Genomic DNA, 24630 nt, shown 5'->3' with positions numbered 1-24630 from the left:
GCCACCCACTTATTTGTTTTTTTACTATCAGCTTAGACATGCTGCACAGGCTCAGTTTGGCTCCCTAGACATTCCGCTTGTGACTCCTGACTTAGAAAAACTTTTGCGTTCCTCGGACCGAACAAAACTCATCTCTACCTATTATTTAGCTCTGGCTGTGAACTCTAACCCTAGATTTCAGGCATCGCAACGAAAATGGGAATCCCTAGACATCTCCATGACGGAGGATGACTGGTCCGAGTTCTGTGACACTTTTAAGGCTTCTGTTATATCCTCCAGGGACAGGGTGATCCAACTTAAAATTTTCCACCAATCTCACGTAACCCCCGGCTAAGATGCACAGAATGGGCATATTACCCTCGGCTGAGTGTTTTCGAGGATGTGGTCACGCGGCTGATTTCATCCATTGCTTTTGGAGTTGCCCCGTTGTGCGGGACTTCTGGAGAAGTATAAGATCCTTCCTCTCTTCTGCTTTGGGGCTCCTCAATATATTAGACCCCAAGAATTGCCTGTTAGGGGTATTTGGTGACCTCGCTGTTCCCTCCCAGGTCAAACGATTACTTCGTATCCTATACTTCTATGCTAAGAAGTCTATCTTGCTGACCTGGAAGGGTACGGCGACTCCGACAAGGGGATTGTGGTTGAAACTGGTTAATGACGCCCTCCCGCTCTATAAGCTCACCTTTGAGATCTGAAAGAGGAACAAGTCATTCCATAAGATCTGGGACAGGTGGCTGGCTAGCCCTCTGACCCTATCACCTATACAGCCATGAGGGAGGGAACTGGTAATAATGTCCCCTTTTACCGTAATGCCTTCTGTACGCAGTCCCACAGGGTGTTGACTATACCTTTACACTTTTTTTTTATCAATAACAGTTTTATTCAGAACATTTTCAGGCTAGCTTGTGTTGGCGTATCAATTTACGCCACGTGTGTCTGAGCTGGGTCATAGGACCTAACATGCGGCCGGGATCAACCTCCCCCTTCGCATTCCATAATAAGTTATTTGGATGTACCGGGGCTAGCCACAGCTTCTCTATTTGTGTCCATTTATTGTAGGAGCGTAACGTGAACCAGGAGGCTACTGCCTTCAACTGGGCCGCTTGGTAGTACTTAACTAGATCTGGGTAAGCCAGACCCCCTTCCGACCTCGCCGCCAGCAACACCGACCGGGGGATTCTATGACGCTTATAGTTCCAGGTAAACTGGAGCAAGTCAGTTTGGAGTTTTCTCAAATGGGCGTAGGGCACTGGGATGGGCAGGGTTTGAAACAGGTAGAGTATTTTTGGGAGAATCGCCATCTTTACTGCTGCTATTCTCCCCAATAGGGAGATGTGATGCTTTCTCCATTGTTGTATAAGGGTCCTAATGTTGCGGAAAAGGGGGGGGGGAAGTTCTGCTGATAGAGGGTGGTGTAGGAGGGGGTATACCTTTACACTTTGATGTATGTCACTTTATATTCTGATTTACGATTTACATGGATGCACTGATGTTATTTCACAGATCTCCCTATCACAGACTGACCCCCCCCCCCAAATCAGACCCCCTATCACAGACTGACCCACCAATCAGACGGACCCCCCAAATTCACAGACCCCCCCATCACAGACTGAACAACCCCCTCCCTACAATAACAGACCCCCCCCCATCGCAGACTGACTTCCCCCCATCACAATCCTCTCAATAGCAAACCCCTGTCCTGTCCTGTCCTGTCCTGCACAGCACAACACTCCCCCTCCCCACAGAAAACCTACCTTATTCACACAGGACATGGAGCGTGGCCTCTCTGGACAATGGGCGGGACCTTTCCCATTAAAAGCGAGTGATTTGTTGCTGGGACCAACCCACTGCCTAGCAACCAATCACCCACTTTCTAACTTAAAAAGTCCCGCCCATTGTCCAGCGCGGTCGTGATTCATGTTTGTGTGAATAAGGCAGACAGGCAGTGTGGGGAGGGGGGAGTGCAGAGACGGCACAGACCTGCTGCGCCTGCCATGCTGTGTATATAGCGGCATCGGCAGGCGGGCGAGCCGGCCACAGAGACACACAGGCGAGGCTGCGGTCCGGGTAGAATGGCCACTGGGGCCGGAACCGGACCGCGGTCCGCCATTTAGTGACGCCCGGTATAGACTGATGTAAGAGCGAACTGTCTGTTTTGACTGTATGTACTGTCATGGATTTTCTTTTTTTGTGTTTGGTTTTGTTTTGATGTTTTGTGTACAAAATTCAATAAAAATATCTTAAAAAAAAAAAAAGAAAAGTTGAAGCAAATCTAAACAAGCCCTGAATGTGTATGAAAATAACTGAATGGATACTTACCAGTGGACACATCCCATACTTTGATGGCTCTGTCCTTAGATCCAGTATAAATATAGCAATCATCTGGTGAGAAGCAGGCACAATCAACTCCTTGAAAGAAAAAGCCCTGGAGGTAAAATGAGAGTGGCATTTAAATTATTTTTTTTTTTTTTTTACTTTCTTGCTTTTTCTCTGTTTCTTTAACCACTTCCCGACCGCCTGCCGTACGTATACTGCAGCATGGCAACTCTAATGTGCAAAATGCACATACTTGTACGTGATTTTGTCAATGGCCACTTGGGGGCGTGCGCATACTGCCGGAACCGTGATCATGCACTAATTCACCACAGCGGGAGCCAGTCAGCTGGCCCGGTGGATGCGATGTCCACTGGCCACCCATGATCGCTCCCCGCAGAGACAGAGACAGACAGCTCATGTACACAAGCAGACCGCCGTGCTGTCAGGCATGGACACTGTGATCTAGTGTTCCTGCTAATCAGGAACACTGATCAGAGTGTCCATGCAGTGAGCCCATCCCCCACACAGTTAGAAACACACTGAGGAAACGGCTGGGGGACCCAATGCGCGTGGCCGGCGGCCGTGATGTCCACAGGCCACCCCCGATCGCGGGCACACAAATCCCCATTCTGACAGGAGAGGAGAAACAGATCTACTGTTCCTAGTAATTAGGAACAGCGACCTGTCTCCTCCTCTAGTCAGTCCCATCCCCCCACAGTTAGATACACACCTAGGAAACTTACTTAACCATTTGATCGCCCCCTAGTGTTAATCCCTTCCCTGCTAGTAACATTTACACAGTAATCAGTGCATTTGTATAGCACTGATCGCTGTATAAATGTCAATGGTCCCAAAAAAGTGTCCGGTCTGTTTGTCACAATGTCGCAGTCCCGCTAAAAATCACAGATCGATGCCATTACTAGTAAAATAAAATAATAAAAATGCCATAAATCTATTCCCTATTTTGTAGACGCTATAACTTTTTCGTAACCAATCAATATACGCGTACTGCGATTTCCTTTAACAAAAATATGTAGAAGAATACATATTGGCCTAAACTGATAAAAAACAATTTTTGGGGGGGGGGGATATTTATTATAGCAAAAAGTAAAAAATATAGAATTTATTTCAAAATTGTCGCTTTTAATAAAAAAACGCAGAGGTGATCGAATACCATCAAAATAAAGCTCTATTTTTGGGGAAAAAGGGACATAAATTTTGTTTGGGTACAATGTCGCACAACCATGCAATTGTCAGTTAACGCGACGCATTGCCATATCGCAAAAAATGGCCTGCTCATTAAGGGGACAAATCCTTCTGGTCCTTAAGTGGTTAAATTCTATGGAGAGCTGTGAGGTATACAAGCATTCTAATGTCGCGTACACACGATCATTTTTCAGCATGAAAAGAAACGTTGTTTTTCAGCATGTCTCAAAAACAACGTTTATCCCAACTTCATCATTAAAACGATGTTGCCTACACAGGATCGTTTAAAAAAATGTATCTAGCAAAGCACGGTGACGTACAACACGTACGACGGCACTATAAAGGGGAAGTTCCATTCGCCTTTGGGCTGCTTTAGCTGATTCCGTGTTAGTAAAAGACGATTCGCGCTTTTTTGTCTGTTACAGCTTGATGAATGTGCTTACTCCATTATAAACGGTAGTTTTACCAGAACGAGCGCTCCCGTCTCATAACTTGCTTCTGAGCATGCGCAGGTTTTTTACATAGTTTTAGCCCACACACGATGATTTTTTACAACCCGAAAAACGACATAGTTTAAAACAACGTTAAAAAATGCAGTATGTTCGATTTTTTTTTTTACATTTTTCAGAACCTGAAAAATGATGTGAAGCCCACACACGATCATTTTAAATGACATTTTTGAAAAACAACGTTTTTTTTCATGCCGAAAAATGATTGTGTGTACGCAGCATCAGTATACGATATAGTAGTTTACATATAAACCTATGCATTCATAAACTGTCTTGGTGAGCATAAGGTACCTTGTAACACATTTCATGTTCCCAGCAACCAGTTTCCATGTTCCAGAGACGCTGAACTGAGTCCTCACAGCCACTTAATGCATACATTTCCTTTGAGCTTGTTTCTAAGCAAGTGACTTTGCTTACATGAGAATCTAAACACTTTTCATTCTTTTCTGGGCTAAAAAGACACATGTCTCCTCTCTCTGTACCATAGATAACCCTTTGATCTTCAAATATGGCTATATTGCTCACAGCACTTGGGACTTCTGGATGTATGGAGTGTACTGGGCCATCAAGAATTGGAAGAGGATTCCCCTTTGTAACTTGATAGAGGAGAATCAGATTGCGGTGTGCTATAGCCAGACAGTTTTCTTGTTTGCTTAATGACAGACAAATCACAGCCAAATTATGATAAGGTGGTGGAATACATGCCACATCCTGCCTTTGGTCTAATGGAAAAGCCAGTAAAGTGCCAGACGTCAAACCGCAGAACAAAATCCTCTTGATGTTGGCAACTTCCAGGCATGTTACTTCAGAAGAGGCCTCAAGGATATCTGTCATAAGACCTGAAAAAGCATATAATTATATGACCTCACCTTGTGACAATTGTAAAATCTTGCATATTTACTTTTGTTTAAACTGTAAATATTGGTAAATATTATAGCACCAGCAGAAATTGCTTAAAGTGAACAGGTGGCCACCCAATTGACATTAAAGTATTTAGGAGCCTCTGACCTCTGTAGCTATAGACACTGTGGAACAATCCATCCTCAAAGTTTAGAGCAGCCTTTCCCAACTTGTTTAAAACAAAGGAACCCTTGCTTTAACTTTCCTGTCTCATAGAACTCCTGTGGACAATTACTTTATCTACAGTTCATTGTACATTAGCATTTTGATCATCCTACATTTTTGGTTCTTTGGAAGAATCCTCCCTCCTTACAGATAGCTAAAAAGATAATTTGTGTTGGTTACTTATATGTTATATGAGGGGTAAAAATGAATCATTGTTCAAGGAACCCCTGTCAACCTCTGGCATAACCCTGATTGAGAAAGGCTGGCGTAGTGCAAAATGCACTGAAGTCCTTTGGCTGCCCAAAGACCAGGCCACTTTTTGCATCGCTTTAACTGACAATTGCACGCGACGTGGCTTCCAAACAAAATTGACGTTCTTCTTTTCCCACAAATAGAGCTTTCATTTGGTGGTATTTGATCACCTCTGCGGTTTTTATTTTTTGCGCTATAAACAAAAAAAGAGCGACAATTTTGAAAAAAATAAGCAATATTTTGTACTTTTTGCTATAATAAATATCCCAAATTTTATTTTAAAAAAAGCTAATTTTTTTCTCAGTTTAGGCCGATATGTATTCTACATATTTTAAAATCGCAATAAGTGTATATTGATTGGTTTGCGCAAAAGTTAAAGCATCTACAAAATAGGGGATAGTTTTATGGCATTTTTATTATTATTATTTTTTTTTCTAGTAATGACGGCGATCTGTGATTTTTATCGGGACTGCAACTTTATGGCGGACACATTTGACACATTTTTGGGACCATTGTAATTTTTACAGTGATCAGTGCTATAAAAATGCAAGAATTACTGTAAAACTGGCAGTGAAGGGGTTACACTGGCAGTGAAGGGGTTAACCACTAGGTGGCGCTGAAGGGGTTAATTGTGTCCTAGGGAGTGATTCTAACTGTTAGGGGGAGGAGCTACCAGTGACATGTCATTGATCACTCTTTCTGATCACGGGGAACAGTAGATCAGTAACATGTAATTTGGCTGAACAGGGAAATGCCTTGTTTACAAAGTTATACCCCTGTTCTGCCTTTGCCGACCACAATCGTGGGCCGCCCGGGACCCAGAATCGAGTTCCCGGGACCCGCAAGCACACTCACGAAGGCACGTGGCGGGCGCATGCCCGCTGGGGGACAAATTTAAAGGGACGTACAGGTACTCCCATTTGCCTGCCCGTGCCATTGTGTCGACATATATGTGTGTGCCGCGGTCGGTAAGTGGTTAAAGGATAAGTTCACTTTTTAAATAAGAAAAAATAGAGGCATATTTTTTTGCAGGTAAAAAAAAATGTGCATTTATTATTTTTGTTGCAGGAACCTGCAAAGCATAAGTGCTCAACCTGTGGCCCTCCTGCTGCTGCATAACTATGAGTCCCATGAAGCATTGCAAGCCAGTCACCAGCATGACACCCAAAGGCAGAGGCATGATGGGACTTGTAGTTCCCCAAAGCTTGAGGGTTACACATTGAGCACCCATGCTGTAAAGCATTGCACCCATGATCAGAAGATCGCTGATGCCATGCAGGTCCCCTGCAGATCTGTCAGTGTATCAGCTTGCTCATGCCTCGTATGAGGAAGCCCATACATTCTGACAGGAAGACTCAATGAACTACCACAGCGCTTCATTAAAAACTACACCTGCAAAGGCTGCCAGACCTGGTTTTCCATTCACAAAGGACTGAATGAGTGATGTGACCTGGTGGGTGGAATTGTGGCCCGTTCTGCTGTAACAGTGGGGATTGGGGGTGCGGGGGGCAGGTGAATTCACTACATGCTACACCTTGAATATGTGTGTAACATGTTATGAAAGTTTAACTTATCCTTTAACCCCCTTGGCACTGGCACCTCCTGGCCCCATTTAAGGGTTTCAAATGCCAGAGCGGGGCAGGGTTTATGATCATGTGACCACTGTGATTGGCTGTCACAGTGGTCACATGATCGGAAAGCTCCTGGTTGCAAGCAGCGATCAGGAGCTTTCCATTAGTTGGCGTTTACTTGCCTTTGAGTGCGTAGGGTGCACGCTCTCGGCACAGCTGTGTTTACAATGTGGTAGGCAAATATGCAACCGCTCTGGGCCAAGGGCCACCCGCCGAGAGGCTGCATATTTACGTACTGTCCGCCCCAACAGGTTGAAGCAGAGTTCCGCCTGGGTAAAAAAAATTCAAAGTCAGCAGCTGCTGATTTTTAATATGAGGACACTTATCTGTCCTGGGACCCCGCAATGTCGGAACCCGGAGCCGACCTGGCCTTGGCTCCGGATGCAGACACCAGCATCATTACTAAGGGAAGCATTACGGCTTCACAGCCTGTTTCCTACTGCGCATGCGCGAGTCGCCTTGCACTTTTTGAATGGTCCCTGCTGTCTTCTGGGACCTGTGTGTCTCTCAGAAGGCAGCGGGGGAGAAGGAGAAGTTGGCTTTTATGGTGGGTGCCTCTCCCTTTCTTGTTTTGGAATATTTAAAAATTACATGTACCAAGGCTCACAATTGAAGAAACTTCTGCAGCCGGGAGACAAGAGAGACAAGCATAACTGAAGCAGAGCATGGTTTGCTCATAGTACATTTTCTGAAATAATGAAACATCTGCTCCAAACTTTGAGGCTGCACTGCTCCAGAGTGACTGCTGCTACAGAAGTCAGTGGGGGTTTGTGTTTTGTTTATTTTTAAAACAGACAGAAACGTTTGCTCTGATGAGCAATGTAAAACATTTCTAGTAGGCCCAGAAGGCATAATACACATAGATAGCCAGATTCAGGTAGAGTTACGCCGGCGTTTCAGTAGATACGCCGCCGTAACTCCGAATCGGCGCCGTCCTATATTTAAGCGTATTCTCAAATTGAGATACGCTTAAATGTTGCTAAGATACGACCGCCTGCGCCGTCGTATCTTAGCTGTCTATTTACACTGGCCGCTAGGGGCGTGTACGCTGATTTACGCCTAGAATGCGTAAATCGGCGAGATACGTCTACTCACAAACGTACGCTTGCCCGTCGCAGTAAAGATACGCCGTTTACGTAAGGCGTTTTCAGGCGTAAAGATAAACCACCAAAAAGATGGTGCAGCCAATGTTAAGTATGGACGTCGGAACCGCGTCGAATTTTAAAATTTTTACGTCGTTTGCGTAAGTCGTCCGTGAATGGGGCTGGCTGTAATTTACGTACACGTCGAAAGCGTTGAGTCTTTGCGACGTAATTTGGAGCATGCGCACTGGGTTACGTCCACGGACGGCGCATGCGCCGTTCGTTAAAAATGTCATTTACGTGGGGTCATGCTTTATTTACATAAAACATGCCCACCTCTTCACAATTTGAATTAGGCGCGCTTACGCCAGCACATTTACCCTACGCCGACGCAACTTACGGAGCAAGTGCTTTGTGAATACTGTACTTGCCTCTCTAACTTGCGGCGGTGTAACATAAATGACATACGCTACGCCCGCACAAAGTTAAGTTGATGTACGTGAATCTGGCTAATAGTTTTCAGTCATTAATCGCCCAGTATCAATCATGCTGGGTGACATGGACGTAACATTCAGATATACAAAACAGGAATCCATCATAGTAGGACATTTATCCCAGTGCTCATTGGGACCAGCTACAGTGCCTTGAAAAAGTATTCATACCCCTTGAAATTCTCCACATTTAGTCATGTTACAACCAAAAATTTAAATGTCTTTTATTGGAATGTTATGTGATAGACCAACACAAAGTGGCACATAATTGTGAAGTGGAAGGAAAGTGATAAATGATTTTCAATTCTTTTTACAAATAAATATGTGAAAAGTATGGCTTGCATTTGTATTCCACCCCCTTTACTCTGATACCCCTAACTAAATTCTAATGGAACGTATTGAAGTCACCAAATTAGTGAATAGAGTCCACCTGTGTGTAATTTAATCTCAGTATAAATACGACTGTTTTGTGAAACCCTCAGAGGTTTGTTGGAGAACCTTAGTTAGTAAACAGCATCATGAAGGCCAACAAACACACCAGACAGGTTAGGGATAAAGTTGTGGAGAAGTTTAAAGCAGGGTTAGGTTATTAAAAAAATATCCCAAGCTTTGAACATCTCACAAGGCACTGTTCAATCCATCATTTGAAAATGAAAAGGGTATGGCACAACTGCAAACCTACCAAGACATGGACGTCCACCTAAACTGACAGGCCAGACAAGGAGAGCATTAATCAGAGAAGCAGCAAAGAAGACCATGGTAACTCAGAGGTAAGGATGAGCTCCGGCGTGTTCGCATTGAACACGTGCGGAGCCCGCCAGGAAGTCGGCACCCGCGCTGCGCTAATCACAGCCAGGCAGACATTTCCCGATTCTCGGCTGCAGAGATCGGGAAATGTCTGCCTGGCTGTGATTAGCGCAGCGCGGGTGCCGACTTCCTGGCGGGCTCCGCACGTGTTCAATGCGAACACGCCGGAGCTCATCCTTACTCAGAGGGAGCTGCAGAGATCCACAGCTCAGGTGGGAGAATCTGTCCATAGGTCAACTATTAGTCGTGCACTCCACAAATCTGGCCTTTATGGAAGAGTGGCAAGAAGAAAGCCATTGTTGAAAAAGAGCCATAAGAAGTCCTGTTTGCAGTTTGTGAGAAGCCATGTGGGGGACAGAGCAAACATGTAGAAGAAGGGACTCTGGTCAGATGAGACCAAAATTGAACTTTGTGGACTAAAAGCAAAATTCTATGTGTGGCAGAAAGCTAACTCACCTACACATCACCCTGAACACACCATCGTGAAACATGGTGGTGGCAGCATCATGTTGTGGGGATGCGCGCACACGCCATACATTATATCTGTGCTCCATTAACCTTTAATGGCTATGATGCTTAAAGTGATCGTTTAACTTATTTATCTTTTACAGAGAAAGATAGCATAGATGGCGTTATTCTGCATTGCGTTGTATAATGTACTATTGCTGGGATTTGTTGTTCCTCTGTAACTGCTGGTATTCTGCATTGCGTTGTATAATGATTATACTGTGCAATGCAGATTACCACTGACCAGTTATAGAGGAACTACAAACCCCAGCAATAATACATTATACAGCGCAATGGAGAATACCACCAGCTATAGAGGAACAACAAATCCCAGCAATAGTACATTATATAAAACGCAATGCAGAATACCAGCAGTTACAGAGGACTACTAATCCCAGCAATGATACATTATATAATACACAATGCATAATACCAGCAGTTACAGAGGACTACCAATCCCAGCAATGATACATTATACAGGCTGTTTAATATATTATTGAAGGCATTTGGTGTTTTTTTTTTAAACAGGAAACTTTAAAAAAGGGCCCCCTTACCTGTTTCTGAAGCCTTGCAAGTCGCAGCGGCGGCTCTGCGGGGGGTGTGTGTCCGGCCTGTGTGGTGAGCGCGGCATGGACTCGTCCTTCAGATGCCACCCGCAGCTTTAGCCCACACACACTGCTGCTCCCCAGGACAAACCACCCCCCCTCCATTAGTAAAGACCCCCCCTCAGGACAAACCTCCCACTTCAATTAGTACAGACCCCCCCATACACCACCCCCCCATTAGTAGAGACCCCCCCATCCATTAGTACAGACCCCCGGACAAACCACCCCCTCCATTTTTACAGACCCCTCACCACAAGCCATTCCCCACAATTAGTACAGAGCCCGCCCACAAGCCACCCCCCCACAATTAGTACAGAGCCCCCCCACAAGCCACCCCCCCACAATTAGTACAGAGCCCCCCTACAATTAGTACAGAGCCCCCCTACAATTAGTACAGAACCCCCCCACAAGCCATCCCCCACAATTAGTACAAAGCCCCCCCACAATTAGTACAGAGCCCCCCCCACAAGACATCCCCCACAATTAGTACAGAGCCCCCCCAAGCCATCCCCCACAATTAGTACAGAGCCCCCCCACAATTAATACAGAGCCCCCCCCAAGCCATCCCCCACAATTAGTACAGAGCCCCCCCACAAGCCATCCCCCACAATTAGTACAGAGCCCCCCCACAAGCCACTCCCCCCACAATTAGTACAGAGACCCTCACAAGCCACTCCCCCCACAATTAGTACAGAACCCCCCCACAAGCCATCCCCCACAATTAGTACAGAGCCCCCCCACAAGCCACTCTCCCCCACAATTAGTACAGAGCCCCCCCACAATTAGTACAGAGCCCCCCCCAAACCCCACCCGGGCGGCAGCTGGAGAGGACAGTGTGAAGCTGCGCCGCCGGGGTGGAGAAGATGAAGATCGTGGATGGATCACAGGAGGGAGGACTAGGAAACACCGCGGCGGTGGGGAGGAGCGCGGCCTCAGACAAGGAGAGGAGGATGGAGAGGAGGAGGGAGAGGCGCACTCTGGCGCTTGAGCGCCACCTCTGTGGCGCCTGGGTGAACTGCACCCCGCACGGCGCTCTCGGCCGGGACTGATTATTCCGCCCTGTTCCTTTGGGTAGCGCCGGCGCCGTAAGGCAAGCGCCAAACTTGCCTTGCGCTAGCGCCGGCCCTGGCTTTACTTCAGCAGGGACAGGGAAGCTGGTCAGAGTTGATGGGAAGATGGATGGAGCCAAATACAGAGAAATCTTGGAAGAAAACCTGTTAGGCCGTGTACACACGATCAGTCTAAACTGATGAAAACGGACTGAAGGACCGGTTCATCGGTCCAAACCGACCGTGTGTGGGCCCCATCGGTCAGTTATCCTTCGGTCCAAAAATGTTGAACTTTCTTTAAAATTCAACCGATGGACGCCTAACTGATCGGTCAAAACCGATGGTTAGTACGCAAAAGCATTGGTTAAAAACCCGTGCATGCTCAGAATCAAGTGGACGCATGCTTGGAAGCATTGAACTTCATTTTTATCTGCACGTCGTTGTGTTTTATGTCACCCCGTTGGACTAGATCGGTTTTTTAACTGATGGTGTGTAGGCACAGCAGACCATCAGTTAGCTTCATCTGATGATCGTGTGTACAGGGCTTTAGAGTCTGCAAAAGACTTGAGACTGGGGCAGAGGTTCACCTTCCAGCAGGAAAATTGCCCTAAACATACAGCCAGAGCTACAATGAAATGGTTTAGATCAGGGGTCTCCAAACAATGGCCCTTCAGTTGTTCAGGAACTACAATTCACATCATGTCTGTGAATGTCAGAGTGTTACAATGCCTCATGTGATGTATAGTTCTTCAACAGCTGGAATGCCATAGTTTGGCGATCCCTGGATTAGATAATAGCATATTCATGTGTTTGAATGGCCCACTGAAAGTCCAGACCTAAATCCAATTGAGAATCTGTTTTAAGACTTGAAAATTGCTGTTCACAGACGCTCTACATCCAATCTGACAGAGCTTGAGCAATTTTGCAAAGAAGAATGGGCAAAAATGTAATTCTGTAGATAAGCAAAGCTGGTAGAGACATCCCCAAAAAGACTTGCAGCTGTAATCTCAGTGAAAGGTGGTACTACAAAGTATTGTATTGACTTAGGAAGGCTGAATATAAATGCACAGCACATTTTTCTTCCACTTCACAATTATGTGTCACTTTGTGTTGGTCTATCACATAAAATCCCAATAAAATGCATTTATGTTTTTGGTTGTAACATGACAAAATATGGAAAATTTCAAGGGGTATGAATACTTTTTCAAGACACTGTACTTCTGGATGAGCCTTATAACAATAGAGGAAAGAAAGAAGTGGAGAGTTTCAGTCTTTTCAAAACACAATAAAATACATTTACATTTGTGGTTGTAAAATTATAAAATGTGGAAAATTTCAAGGGGTATGAATTCTATTTCAAGGCACTGTATTTTAAAGCATATCCATACTTGTTCATTTTCATCTTATATGCACATTTTTTTTTATTATTACTCACAAAGAGTATCAATATAGTATGTGTTTGATGTATATTTTGAAATATACTATAAATTGAAAAGTATACAAAATATTTGTAAACATTTGAAATTTAGTAAGGATTATTTTGTATACCCTATATATAGTGTTGTAAGTAATGGCGTTTAAATAAACGCTGTTACGTAACGATGGGCCTCCTGAGGGAAACGAGTAATCTACCAGATTACTCTTTCCCTCTCGGCAACGCTGTTCCCATTACTTGGGCGGCGTTACCGAAATTACATTGAGCGCGCGCGGGGGGAAGGGGGGGGGGAGTCCGAGCAGACTCTGACTGAGGGGCATCATGTCTGTGACACGTCACTGTCACGGCGGGATGGAGCTGGCCTGTGATTAGGTCACAGGCCAGCTCCAGGTCATGTGTCTTCGACATCGTGACTGGCGCTAGCGCATGCACGCGCCTGAAGTCTCCCGCCCGCAGCAGTGTCGTGTGACGGGTCGGGAGGGAGTGAGTCTGGCTCACCTCCTCACCGTCACCTCAGCCGACATCTCCCCAGGCCGCCGGGGAGGGTCCGCTCCACGACCACCGGTCCGGACTCCGGGGACACTCGCAGCGCCAGCAGACCAGCAGTGCACCGACCGACCGTGGCCCTGCGCAGGTGAGGAGCCGAGGCGAGCGGCATCGGATTGGAAGTGGGGGGGCCGGGGGGGAGAGAGCTCAGAGCACAAGTAATTAGGGTGTGCTGCCTGGTACGTAGCTCGTTGAGGATCAATTGTACCAGTCCCATGTTGGTTTCCAGAACTTAACATACTTGCTTCCATTAATACTTGTTGGACATTTTATGGTGTACTTTCTTGTGTTAGCATCAAGAAGAACAGAATATGTCTTCACATAACTTGTAAACATTTCTGTTGGTTAGAACTAGAATAGTCTTACAGTAAAGAATGTGTATAATCTTCAGCTCACATTTGTAATTCCATAGTGCCCTTTTATTGCAGTGTTCTGTGTCTTAAATCTTATAAAACCCATGGCTATACACGTTCCATGGCAGTAAACCCCAAAATGAGATTGTATTTGTAAGTGGATGCTTGTTCCTGTATTGGGTTTCTATAGATTCGTTTTCAACCACTGGGAAATGGCCTCAGGGCCACTGTTAAAAATCATGGGGCTCCATACAGCCCTCCGGACAGGGCCCCATCAACCATGCCTACACCCCACCTACTCCTCGGGGTGAAGCGGAAAAGCAGCACTGACTTTATCCACCTACACCTCCGGAAAAAAAAGTCCCTCCTCTGCTCCAACCTCCTGGACCTCTCTGGTAACCTGATGGGGCCTGGGGACATTTAATTTAAGCCCTGGTAAGCAAGTAGGAGTGGAGGGTGTGGTCTAATACAATCCATGTATTCATTTAGGCAGAAACGAACAATAAAGCTGCCCTGGGCTCCCCTGTTTAGCTGATGGGGCCTGGACCCAGTACAACAGAACTGGTTGAATATCATCATCACACTCCACCTGCCCAGGCAGCAATACTGTACAATATAGATTCAGTGTGCAGTGTGAGTGACACTGCTGCAGTGCACACTGAATCTATATTGTACAGAATTGCTGCCTGGGCAGGTGGAGTGTGATGATGATATTATTAATTGTACACAGTATTGCATTTGCTGGACCTGTCATATACTGTACTGTACTATACTGTATAACTGCACTACAAAATTCCTTTACAAATAATGCATATTTTAAAATGTTATTAGTAATAACATTTTAAAATATGCATTATTTGTAAAGGAATTTTGTAGTGCAGTTATACAGTATAGTACAGTATATGGCAGGCCCAGCAAATGCAATACTGTGTACAATTATTATCATCATCATCATCACACTCCATCTGCCCAGGCAGCAATACTGTACAATATAGATTCAGTGTGCACTGCAGCAGTGTCACTCACACTGCACACTGAATCTATATTGTACAGTATTGCTGCCTGGGCAGGTGGAGTGTAATGATGATATTAATAATTGTACACAGTACGAAATGTTCTAAAATACTGTATATAGGGTTTTTATTCTTCAATCAGTTAATATAAACATCTTTGATATTAAAGATGTTATAGAACGTAATTGCATTGTAGAATATAAAAAAAAAAAATCTCAGTTACTTAGCCTAGTAACTACCGTAGTTAATTTGCCAATGTAGTAACTAAGTCACTAACTCAATTACTTTTTCGGACAAGTAACTTGTAATTGTAACTAATTACTTTTTTAAAGGAAGATGAACAACACTGCCTATATATACAGCATATTCTGTGCCATTTTCATATTAATTTATTTTTCAGTATTGTAAATAAAAATAGCAGCAAACATGGGCAAACATGGGCTTTAATTTACCTTGCACTGTGTCCCAGACCACAATCTTGTGTTTGTCTCCAGTTTTTGGGAAATAAACCCGGTCACCTCCATTGGATAGAGCGACACAGCCACTGCGATCCTGAAAAGGAGGCAATGTCTTGTGCTTCTGATCATAATCTAGGTTCCAAAGTTTGAGGTAGTAAGCAGTGTTAGAAGAAGATAATAAAGTGCTTCCTTTTAAAGCCAGTCCAGTGACTGATACTCCCATACCAAAAAATGTGTCTAGAAGAGCTCCCCTCTTAGACAAACTCCAGACCTAAAAAATATAGTAAGTGTGATTGTGAAATTTTACAGTATGTCAAAAAAGCACCTCATTTGTACTTAATAATCTAAAGTGTGCAATCTATTACACAGTAGATTCTGTACTGGAAAATATCATAGGTTTAAATACTTCTTACTAACTCGAATAGTTTCGTCTTGGGATCCAGTTACAATGATCTTCTTGTGACTATGTATTACAGCAGTTTTTACCATGTCATCATGTTCTAGACAGGATTCTAGAAATGTCCTAAGAGTGTTAGAGTCGGCCCGAAATACTTGCACTTGTTTCCCAAATCCTGAATAGAAATAAAAAGATTTTATTTGGAAATCATGAAAATCAGAACTGTAAAAAAATGTTTTGTTTTATAAGAGGATGGGTGTATGCTGGGGAAGCATGTCTGTACTGACGGAGGGTCCATCTGTATTGAGGGGTCTCTGCTGGGGAGAGGGGGATCCCTGTTGGGACGATCGGTCTGTGCTTGGGGGGAGTCTGTACTGAGGGGTTTGTACTGGGAGGGCATCTGTTCTGAACAGTCTGCACTGGGGGTGGTCTGTCTGTGCAGTGTGACCTTCCAAGCCACTGCTATGTGTTTCCATTCAGACACGGAGCTCGCTCCCTCTTTCTCCTAATTGGCTCGCTGGCTGTGATTGACAGCAGCAGGAGCCAGTGGCTCCCGCTGCTATCTTAGCCAATGAGGAAAGAGATTTCCAGAGGAGCTGAGGCACTTGTGCACATCGTTGGATCGTGATGGAGCTCAGGTGAGTATTAGAGGGGACAGGCTGCTGCACACAGAAGGTTTTTCACCTTTATGCTTAGAATGCATGAAGTAAAAAAAAAAAAACCTTCAGCCTTTAGAACCACTTTAAGGTGTAGGCTGGGAGGGGGAAAATTAGGGATGTCAGGGGAGATCTGTACTGTGTGGAATATGGGCTTGGGGTAGGGGGGGTGATTGGTACTGGGAGGAGGGGGTTATTTTCGGTTGTACTCTGTAAAGTGGCTTGTGTATTTTTTTTTTCTCCACTTCAGACTCAACCACAGCACGAGACCTACTCATGGTTTTATTCAATAATTCCGTCTCTACTTCGGTTTTGCATCATATGTGGAGTTCAGAATGTTAATTTATATCTTTATCATATGTTTTTTTTTTTCATATATATAATTATTATTATTATCTTTAATTATTTCTATATTCTATTTCCATTGCTCTTATCCTCCTGCAGTTTCTAAAATCTCTTGTCTTAATGAAGATTAATTCCCTTCCCCCCTCCCCTGTCCCTTCCCATCCTTACCCTCCCACCCCTATCCAGCCCCCGACCTCTCTCTCATTCCCGTTAACATCAGTTTTCACCTTCTCTGTCCCTTGCGGGCGCTACCTCATAATATTAAATGATAGTCTTATTAAACATCCATCATCTCTGCATATTCCATTGTGAACTTGAACCCTTTCCAATCTTTCCATTTCTCTTCAAATTCCGCCCAATTTCCTCCATCTCTAAATCTTAGATATTCCATATTGTAAATTTCATCTATTTTATTGGACCACCTTCTCAATGTTGGTCTCTCCAGTTGTTGCCAGTTACATGATATTTGATTCTTTGCCACGTTCAAGAACTGTGGGATTAATGTCTTCAGGTATTCTTTAGTTGACATTCGGGCCCCATGTAAAATACAAACCCAAGGGTCATCTGGGAGATCTAAGTTTGATATTTCTCAAATTTTTTGTCTAATCTCCGCCCAGTATATTCTAATTTTGGGGCAGGTCCACCAAATGTGGGTCATCGTACCGATTTCATTACAACCTCTCCAGCATAGCTGTGTTGTGGTTCCTGAGAACGTATGTACCTTATCGGGTGTAAGGTACCATCGTACCAGACATTTGTAGTTCTGTTCCATTAAATTATTGTTTACCGACTGTGATACATTTGCCTATATGTCTCAGTGTACTGCTCCCTGCTAGCCATGGGTAGAGGTAGAAAGGAATTTCATGTGTGATTCATTCCTCTGACAGGTTATTGACGTGCTAATGTCCCCTCACTATTCTAAACGTTAATTGATCTATTGTGTTGTGTAAAGAAGATCTGTGTTTTCCCTTAAAAGATGTGTATTGTATCATCAGGCTAAATGATTAGAGAAGTAGTATGTTAATTATTCTGATTGCTTCAGTGTAGTAATTAACTCCAGTGATGTCTTTATCTAAAGAAATGTGTCTGCATGGTCGGCTCCGACTTGTCTCCTATAATCTGTATGGGAAACCCCACTGTGTGAGGGGGGCGTTCCTAACAGGCTGTAACCACATATAAGCTGAGTTTTTGTGTCAATAAAGTGTCTTGGTTCCAGCATCCAGTCTTGACTCATGTGTGGGGAATCCTGTGATGTTCTTGTATGGAGAGGAGGGAATGCTTGACGGGGATATCATACCGATACCGTCACAAATTGGTTGGCAGCAGCGGGATCTTCCCTTCTACTCTCCTTCACACCCGGATTCCAAGCAGACACTGGAAGAACTACTGGAAGGATTGCTAGCAACAAAACCAAGCGGGTCATCATAGCGGAATTAATGGAGCTAGACCAGGAGAACGGGATTGCAGCAACGCCAGCAGTACAAGAGATGGAGACACCAGTGATTCAGGAGGAGTCACCAACCAACAAGCTAATGAGAGAGAAGCTAGCGTGGTTCGACCCGAAGCCAACGCCGGATGTGGTGCTGAAAGTGATGGACATGTTAGTAAACGCAGAGCTACAGTTAAAACTGGCAGCAGTCCAACAAGCAGCCGCACCTTCTCCGAACAGTGAGTACAGCACAGCAGACGCAAGGAAGATTCCGTTTAGCGCTTTTAAAGCTTTTGATGAAAAGGACTGTGAGATTGATAACTACCTGGCGGACTTTGAGCGACAATGTAACCTGCACCGAATAGCTAGAGGAGAGTGGGTTTCAATATTGTCAGGCAAACTGTCAGGCAAAGCTTCTGATGCTTTCCGGACCGTGCCAGATCAGGATATCCATAGCTACGCCAGGGTTAAAGAAGCGCTCCTGGCTCGTTATGCAGTAACCCCAGAGTCCCACCGACAGAAGTTCAGGGACTCACGCAAAACCACGAAAGACTCTTACGCAGAATGGGCATGCCAGCTGTCCCGGTCGGCCTCTAACTGGGTTAACAGCAGCCAGGCCACCACCGCAGAGGACATTTTGCAACTAATGCTCCTGGAGCAATTTTACAATCACATCCAGACGGATGTCAAAGATTGGGTGAGAGATCGCAGGCCCATGACTCTACCAGAGGCCGCGAAGTTGGCGGATGAATATGCGGATACTCGCAAGACAAACCAGGTCACACCACGGGTACAACCTCCACGACCAACGGCGCCCTCACACCCACCAGCCGCTAGATACCAACCTCCTAACAGACCGGTGACATCTAGCCCTCGCTATCCACGCCAGGAGGACAACGAACAACGCTGCTTCCGGTGCAAACAGTTGGGTCACTTCAAGCAGAATTGCCCCATGAATGACAACACTAGGTCAAATTGGTCTCAACCTGGGTACCGCCCACCAGCAGCAGCCCATTGTGTAGACTCGGCTTGGGATCCCCAGGAGCGGGGTCGGGAAGAACCATTGGGCACCCCTTACGAAGCCCTCATGGTACAATCTGCTATTACGGACAACAGGGAACACCATTGTCAGCTAGTCATGGGCTCCAGCCCTGAGCCGGAGGGGCCCTGGAGGGAGCTGGGCAGAAAGAGGCACCGCCGGCCACCCTTCAAGAAGAAGCGGACCTGGGAGGAGAAGAAGCGACTGGAGGAGAGGGAGTCGCAGCGGGCGTCCCAGATGTGGGCCGAGATGTTCGCCAAGGGCCCACCGGTGGCCCCTTATACCACCACCCAGTTCCTGATGATGAAGGACCACGTGGAGAGCCTGCAGGACATGAGCAAGCAGGAGCTGATCCGTGAGTACATAGAGCTGGAGGAGTGCATAAGCCGCATGGAGGAGGAGAACAACCACCTGAGGTCACAGCAGGCTGACCCCCCCAGGCTCCATGAACTGGAGATGGAGCTGGAGAAGCTCCAAGAGGAGAACCGGCGGCTGCGGAGGGAGCAGGGGGTGGCTGACCTTATGGGGCTCTGAGTCCCCTCTCCCCCCCCCCCCCGGACTCTGAGCACCAGTGCTACAACAAATATAACTTTTCCTTTTTATGAATCTCCTGTGATTGTCACTTCAGAGCCATAACCTGCCCCCTCCCATAGCGGGACACCTAGACGGCGGCGCACAGACCCATTCGCTGTCTTCACACTGACTTCTGGTGACTTTGCAGATCGCACAAAGACTTGGGGACTGACCGGCGTGTGATCTGACGACCCGGTGACATACCTGAGTCTGAAGCAGTTGTCAAGGGAGGTCAGTCATGCCAAATGGAGTTAACCTCGGACTAAAAGCTCTGAACCCGTCAACCCTACTGGACCAGGGAAGGTCCAACCGGATTTGCCGGAGCAGGGAGCAAAAGGGGGGCCATTGTGATACATTTGCCTATATGTCTCAGTGTACTGCTCCCTGCTAGCCATGGGTAGAGGTAGAAAGGAATTTCATGTGTGATTCATTCCTCTGACAGGTTATTGACGTGCTAATGTCCCCTCACTATTCTAAACGTTAATTGATCTATTGTGTTGTGTAAAGAAGATCTGTGTTTACCCTTAAAAGATGTGTATTGTATCATCAGGCTAAATGATTAGAGAAGTAGTATGTTAATTATTCTGATTGCTTCAGTGTAGTAATTAACTCCAGTGATGTCTTTATCTAAAGAAATGTGTCTGCATGGTCGGCTCCGACTTGTCTCCTATAATCTGTATGGGAAACCCCACTGTGTGAGGGGGGCGTTCCTAACAGGCTGTAACCACATATAAGCTGAGTTTTTGTGTCAATAAAGTGTCTTGGTTCCAGCATCCAGTCTTGACTCATGTGTGGGGAATCCTGTGATGTTCTTGTATGGAGAGGAGGGAATGCTTGACGGGGATATCATACCGATACCGTCACACCGACGTCGCGTGAACTCTCTTTATTAACTGACTGATCTCATGTTCATTTACAGATGAGCCCATTTCCTCCTCCCATTTCTTGATGAACGGCGGTATGCTCTGCAATTTTGAGACATTCAGGATTTTATAAATCTTTGAGATTGTCCCTTTTTCGATCTTTTTTTATCCCCACATAATTTTTCAAAGGGCCGAAAATTTACTTCAGATCTAATAGGCTGTGGGAGACTTTCAAAAAAGTGTTTCAATTGCGCGTACTGCCATTCATCGATCAAAATCATTTCCTTTCTGTTTTTTAATTCCTGTAATGTTAGTAGCTTGTTTTGCTCCATAACATCTTTTTATTGGGTATTATCTTTAATTATCCATTTACCAAACCTTTTTTCATCCCCTGGTGGAAAAGAATGTGTGTGGCTTGTGTATTAAACACTCCAGGGTAGTTTATCAAAACTGGAGCAGCCATAATCTGGAGCAGTTGTGCATGTTAACCAATAAGGATTTAGGCTTCATTTTCTTTTTTTTTTTTTTTTTTATTCTTTATTTATAAACAGGGAAAAAGGGGGTCCATAGGAACCACCGCATCATTACAAACATCAGTACAGTAAATGGGGTAAACATCAAGGCATCCAGTACAGATAAAAAAAAAAAAAAAAAGGAAAACATCGAACAATTCAAACAATATAGGGTAATATTAATCATCACAGCGGAGGGGTCGGCTACTGGTCCGTCTTTATGTGGACATGGCTGCGCGTCTCACGGCGCCGCCCTCCCCACTCTTTACATTCCCCTCTATCTGCATGTGTGCCTCAACCCACCCATTCAAAATCAAATGAGTCACCGTGGTCCCACGGGCCCGATCCCCTGACTTTTCAGATTTATAGAGAAAATGAAAGCAGAAAGGGTGAATAGAGGTAAATATAGAGAGCGAGCACTCTCCTAGAAAATACAGGCAAAGAAAAGGGAGATGGAGGAGAGTTGAAGGGGAACGGGGGGATGGGTAGTTATAAGGGGGGGGGGGGGGGGGTTGATTACGGACCTCGTCTCTCATTTGCCACCGGGAAGGGCTTTAGTGCTGTGTCTCCTCCCGCAACTACTCCAGAGAGCATACCATAGACGAAATCAAGGAGTTCAGGTTGAGGTACTTCCGCCCCTGAGGGCTACCCCTTCATCGGAGTATTTAAAAATATTCCAGATACGCCACGTATCTGTGTAGGCCTCCTGTCTGTCCTGACTCGTTAGGATGAGATCTTCCATTTTATTGATTTCGTCTATTCTCTGCAACCACATGGCAACAGTCGGCGGGAGCGTTGACTTCCAAAGTATCGGAATGCAGGCCTTGGCCGCATCCAACAGATGGCGAACAATCGATTTCTTGTACACCCGCGTGGGGGCGTCAGTCGCGTGGAGAAGGAAGAATGCTGGATCATCAGGGACCTCACGGTCCGTAAACTGTTGCGTTATCCGCCGTACTTCGGTCCAAAAGTTCCGGAGTCGGGGACAGGACCAGAATATGTGTAACAGTGTGCCCTTGTCTTCCATGCAACGCCAACATCTGTCCGATGTCGCAGGGAAGAAGGCTTCATTTTCAAAGCTTAATTGAACAAGCTGAAGGTAGAATCCTATTGGTTGCCATGCATGGCTGCTCCAGATTCTGGCTGTTCCAATTTTTATAAATTCCCCTCACTGTGTTTTACATTTCATACTCCTGACCACTGCACTCCATATACACTACTCCTGAAGTTCTTCTTATAGGTAGGCTGTGTGTAGAAAAGCTAATGTAATAAAATTAGTGTTCTGATGTTTATATGTGTCTGTTACACTCTAGCTTGTGGCAAAGTCATTAAAGTTAATTTTGTGGATAAATTACTGTGGTATATGTGTGCTGAATATAGGGGAAGTATCTCAGGTTTTATTAACCAAAGCTCCTTTTAAGCCGCTCCCACTGTTAGTGCAGTTTGACCACATCCACAATTTGGCAATTTTTTTTTTTGGAGGGGGTATAAAAAATAATAATTTACCCAGGGTCCCAGATATGCTAGGTATGCCGCTAATTACAATTTTTGAGAAACAGTACTTCTTATGGGACCCTTACCCATCAAAACCTTGTTCTGATAGGATATTTTTTGAAAGGTTAATTTTCTCTGCATTTTCGTTCTAAGTCAAATTTCCTTTGCAAAGTAAACAGCCTAATTACCTTTAATAAATCAACCCCAATCCATTATCTGATAAATTTTGATGCTAAATCTGACAAAATATGATAAAACATGCATTGAAGGGCACTCCAAAAATTATGCTCCATGTATGATGCTATTACCTCATGTTTCATCCCTGGTGTCCAACCCTTGGGACCCCTGCAAACAGCAGCCTTGTGATTTCCTTACTTAGATGTTTTTTTTTAAACCAGTAAAGGAAAAATATTCCTAATGCCTTGTACACACGACTGGTTTTCACAATGAGAAAACTGCCATTTTTTATATTGGTCGAGAAAACCAGTCGTGTGTATGCTCCCTAGCAGTTTTCTTGACTAAATAACTGCCCGCAAAAAAATTGAAACTCTCTTTTTTCTCATCATGTTTCCCGTCAGTCTTTTTCTCTTGCGAAAAATGGTCATGTGTATGCTTTTCCGAGGGGAAAAAAATGCTCATGAGACGGGAGAGCTTGTTCTGGTAAAACTAGCATTTAGAATGGAGATAGCACATTTGTCACGCTGTAACAGACTGAAAAGCACAAGGCTGAAAAGCGCAAATCGTCTCTCACCAAACTTTTACTAACACAAGGATCAGCAAAAGCAGCCCAAAGGGTGGCACCGTTTGAAAGGAACTTCCCATTTTATAGTCCCGTCGTACGTGTTGTATGTCACCGCGCTTTGGTCGGACCTTTTTTTGCATGAAAGTGTGTATGCAAGTCAGGCTGGAGAGGAATCACATCGTGAAAAATGACGGGTTTTTGAACGTCAGGAAAAACGATGGTGTGTACGCGGCATCATACTGGTTTTTAGTAAGTGAAGGAGCCAACTTACCCACCAGCATGTTTTCGGAGTGTGAGAGGAAACTGGAGTACCCAGAGAAAACTCATACAGGCACAGAGAGATCATGCAAAATCCAGGCTGGTAGTGCTATGGTAGGGATTCAAACCGACGACCCTGGTGCTGCTAGTTGAAATTGCTAACCACTTAGCCACTGTACTGCCCACTTTTCTCTTTTTATATATTTTTCTTCCTTAGAGAAATATTCAGTAATGATGTTTGTATGAAAAATCTTTAGGCCTAACTCGCATAGGGCATCTGAATTTTTCCTCTGAATGCCTTTTACTCTTGGCAGGAATAAGAAGCTTAAAAGACACACAAAGCTACATATTACACATGAGTTTAGGTCTGTCAAGCTTTTGAGCGTTTCTGGAGTCCATTGGTCAGAATATTAATATTAGAATATTTGTTACATTTATGCTGAGGTTGAGTCAAATGTAAGATGAGGTGTTTGAAGTTGGATCGGATTTTGTCTACTAACTTTAGAATGCATTTTTGTTAGCTGTAGGATGAGGTTTCATCGGTTTTAGGATGAAGGGACAAATGTAGGATAGGTTTTTACTGTATGTAAAATGAAAGATTTGGCTTGAGGTTTGTCAAATGTTGGTTGACAGTTCAAGAATGGTGTGCCTCATTGAAAACTGTAAAGGTTGAGTACTTTTTGCATCACTTTAATAGTATGTATATTACTTACCTGCAGCAAATAATGACTCATCCTCAGAGACCACTGCAAAGATTAGAGCACTGGGCATTTGTTCAGCTGATACAGCTCCTCCAGTGGAAATCTGATGGAAAAGAAGATGAAACTTTACCACACAAGTACACTGCTGTTTTCATTATGTTCATCCTTTATGCAGTTTGACCCATATATAATTACCAATTACCTAATACTTTTTACCAATTTTTTCTTCCAATAGGTGTTGGGTTTGATTCTCTATTACACATATAAGCCAGAAAGTCATAGAAGTACTGTAAATA

General features: G+C 44.7%; 1 protein-coding gene across 1 annotated transcript in view; it reads right to left on the bottom strand.

Moving 5' to 3' along the window:
* The window catches only part of NWD1 (NACHT and WD repeat domain containing 1), a 106833-nt gene that overhangs the window by 12146 nt on the left and 70057 nt on the right, over positions 1 to 24630 (bottom strand). Inside the window, exons 16-20 of the mRNA XM_040321131.1 lie at positions 24347 to 24437; positions 15743 to 15897; positions 15320 to 15596; positions 4323 to 4870; positions 2320 to 2425 (exon numbers count right to left, since the gene is read on the bottom strand). Of these exons, the coding sequence (XP_040177065.1) occupies positions 2320 to 2425; positions 4323 to 4870; positions 15320 to 15596; positions 15743 to 15897; positions 24347 to 24437 (1177 nt within the window). The remainder of the gene's footprint in view (positions 1 to 2319; positions 2426 to 4322; positions 4871 to 15319; positions 15597 to 15742; positions 15898 to 24346; positions 24438 to 24630) is intronic.

This window comes from Rana temporaria, chromosome 1 (assembly GCF_905171775.1).
Source record: "Rana temporaria chromosome 1, aRanTem1.1, whole genome shotgun sequence".
NCBI lineage: Eukaryota > Metazoa > Chordata > Amphibia > Anura > Ranidae > Rana > Rana temporaria.
The sequence above is the reverse complement of the archived record's forward strand: the minus strand, read 5'-3'. Positions and strand labels throughout refer to the sequence as shown.